This window comes from Littorina saxatilis, unplaced genomic scaffold, assembly GCF_037325665.1.
Source record: "Littorina saxatilis isolate snail1 unplaced genomic scaffold, US_GU_Lsax_2.0 scaffold_797, whole genome shotgun sequence".
Classification (NCBI taxonomy): Eukaryota; Metazoa; Mollusca; class Gastropoda; order Littorinimorpha; family Littorinidae; genus Littorina; species Littorina saxatilis.
The window spans coordinates 41034-44398 of NW_027128225.1; the positions used below are offsets into that span (position 1 = coordinate 41034).

The 3365-nt window shown below is 45.1% G+C and overlaps 1 protein-coding gene across 1 annotated transcript; it reads left to right on the plus strand.

Moving 5' to 3' along the window:
• The first annotated feature begins 712 nt into the window (after positions 1-712).
• On the plus strand, positions 713-3123 carry LOC138956588 (CLIP domain-containing serine protease B4-like). The gene has a single exon (XM_070327909.1). The coding sequence runs from the start codon at positions 722-724 to the stop codon at positions 2432-2434; it is 1713 nt and encodes a 570-aa protein (XP_070184010.1). The 5' UTR covers positions 713-721; the 3' UTR covers positions 2435-3123.
• Positions 3124-3365: the final 242 nt, after the last annotated feature.

Here is a 3365-nt window from a genome sequence, read left to right on the forward strand (position 1 = left end):
GGGTATTTATGCATTCGACATCGCTTAATACCAGGGTTGTTCTCAAAAACATGTGCTGTTTCTGTGACATGGAGTCCATAAAATAAACATGACAGTGGAGACAGATCGAGCTTCCTCACAAGTAGAAAAAAACACACCTGTTACAGTTCATTCGCAACATAACAGAGACAGTTTTCCAATTCGTTTCCTTGATATGGGTTATTAATCAGGAAAGTGGTCTAATTTGATTAGCTACACAGCAAAACTCTTGGCGTCATCAAGTTGGCTTCCTTTCTGTTCAAAAGCGGGAATAAACACGTACGTTAATCAAACCTGTTAAAAAATCGTTTAAAAAAATAACAAACACTGCAAAATGAGTCTTGTTTGTGGGAACCTTAGCGTAGTTTGGTGTTAGTGCACGGTCATGACAACGCTGGTAAAGAGGAATCCAGAAAACAAAGCGCTCTTGCATTTGATCGAAAATAAGTGACGCGAACAGAGCAGCACATTGTTAAATTTTTTTTTTTTTTTTACAGCACTGTAGACACTGCAGGCTCAAGCAGACCCGTGTTGCGGAGGACCGGGTGCTTGGCGCCAAAAGGAATGGTGACTTTCGGTTTAGAATCGTCGAAAACTTCAAATGTGTGTTATTGCGACCGTTTCGGTTTTACTTCAGGGTTAAAAAATTTGCTGTCGATAAAATTGAAAAAAAGTTCACCCGCTTCAAATTGTCGACTGTAAAATGACTAATGGGTTACGTCCCTTAATCGTTCAGTACCAAAGCCAAGTTGTTACGTCACCGACAAAAAAAAAGAAAAAGAAAAAAAAGAAGAAGAAAAGCTCATGTTCACGAAAGGGCGTCTTTTTATTGACGTCACACCAAACCTTTATGATAATTGAAAAGCCAAACGTCATTGCACAAAAACTACGCAAGACTTCGGTAAACAATAATGGACGCCTACCAGAAAGTGCTTCTTCCAGATATAGTCACAGATATGATATCTCTGACCCTCGCTTCACAACAGAACATAACGGAACCAGCCCACATGAGAAATCTACAGATGTTTGTGAAAAGGAGACTTATTCGGTGATTATGGACAGGATAGGTAAGCGTGCAATAATGATCGCACTGGCAGTGTCAATAATTGCCACCACCTTAGTCGTTATAATAACTGTCGTTCTCCTGCAAAACAAGGCTGGAAAGACCGAAGACAGTACAGAGATTAGTCCCAGTGCAGAAACAGAGACAACAGAGCGCCCGTCGAGTGGAGGATACGTCAATGCTACAGCAGATATCAATGCCTGTGACGACTCTTCTCTCGACAGTTCTTCAGGCAGGGATTTTATTGTGGGTGGCAAGGCTGAAGAAGACACTCTTCGGTACCCGTGGATGATGCGGATCATAGCGAAGCAGAGTGTCACGTCTCAGCTTCAGAGTCTGTGTGGGGGCACCTTGCTTGACGATCTGCACGTGCTGACCGCGGCACACTGCCTGCCCAAGGTAATGAACGGCGCCGTGGGCTTAGCCCTGGACGAACACGAGCTCATCATCGTGCAGATGGGCGGAGTCACCACGGCAAGCTTCGGACACCAAGAGAAGGTACAGGCGGTGTTCGTCCACAAGGGCTTCAACGTCGAGCTGAAACAACAACGACACGACATCGCTGTGCTGAAGCTGAAGAACTCCCTCCGCTTTGCACACGGCTGGGGAACAACCATCAGACCCGTGTGTCTACCAGTGCTGAACGAGCGGGCACCTCACGACTGTGAAGCCATCGGCTGGGGACTCACAGACTCTCGTGATACCGGGTCCACGTCTGCCACGCTTCAAAGGGTGGAGCTTTACGTTTACCACTACCCTGAATGTCTCAGGTTCAAGCCTTTTGACATGTCTTACGCCAGCTTCTTTGACGACACCAACATCTGCGCCGGCGCTGGCAGCAATGTTGAGGGCGGTCGCGATATTTGTAGTGGCGACTCCGGGGGACCGCTGCTGTGCAGGACCAAGAACGAAACCAAGCTGAAACAGTTCGGAATCGTCTCCTTTGGGTCTAGCGAAGCCCCGTGTGGGTCAAGTGGCTACGTCAACTATTACGTCAACGTGCCCGCCTATGTCAACTGGCTTCGCTACGTGGCTCTGCCTGCGCTGGAGCACGTGCAGCAAAGCAAGACTGAGCTGGAGTGTCTGAAAGTGGAATGCATGAGGCTCGTACAGCAACGCAATGACCCTTTTGACATGGACGATCGCACCAGAGATTATATCTGCACACTGTCCGCCACCCACGTGTTCTGCTCACGGCGAGACCCTGTGCCTGACGACTGCAAAAAGCCCATTTTCCCGCTGTTCATCACTATCAGGATAGGCCCGATACCAATTCTGTATCGGGGCCAAGCATTAGTACTGTTCATCGAGGATTTATCGAAAAGTTCATCTGCCTCGTGCACACAGGCGTAAGAAACCGAAAGACCGGCAAGTCCAGGAGATAAATAAAAAAATAGGAAAACAAAACATATGACAGAATAGCGCGCGTACTTGTGCAAAACGCAGAAGTCGGCCATGATCTCGCGTGGAAGGAGGCGTGTACTCAAACTGAAAAGAGTAAAGTGTATTCGTGGCCATCTCTGCGACTTCGGGCATTGTTTACTAAACCCCCTGATTGGAGAAACGCGAGGTCAAAGTTAACCAAAATTTAAACATTCTGTACTGTGCTCACTGACTCCCAGTTCAAGCTTCAATGTCTAAAAGTTCCAGGAAGTATTAGTAAAAGCACGTTGTAAAACAGATGACAAATAACGGAAAGCAGAATCGGGATGCACATAACAATAATGTTGAGCTGCTTTCGCAGAAATGGCCACATTTAGTGCCTTAAAGTACATTTCTTCTCGTCTGAGCGACCATTTTCTTACTGAAATAATTAAACAGATCGACATAGATCTCACTAATTCAACCAAAATCTCCGCTTTGCACAGAAAGTAGCCCGACTTTTATTTGTTGGCATATGTTTCAGTTTGAGGTTGCTCTCATTCCGCGAAAAAAACTAAACAGATTTGTTCTGGTGAACATGATTGCTTACACCAAAAAGTAATGCACTTTTATGTTTAAGTGCTATCTTCACGCATTGGAACAAACCTTTAACATTGGAATTTGATTTGCTTGCTTCTTAAAACAGAAGAACACGTGAATCTTCAAGTTCAACGTCAAACAAAATACAAATATTTTGTAAATTTCTTTTTACAAATTCAACATTAGTGACGCACTTAGGTGCATGAGTTCGTGATTTTATCAATCAGGTTTGACACTCTCTGTCTTTTATGTGACATGTTAACCTGGGAATCCACGATATACGCCTATATTTTGTTGTATGTGATGTGTTCGTGAGAGTGTC

Bases quoted from the DNA above. Each gene is read 5' to 3' on its own strand.
- LOC138956588 (XM_070327909.1), top strand. From the start codon at position 722: ATGACTAATGGGTTACGTCCCTTAATCGTTCAGTACCAAAGCCAAGTT.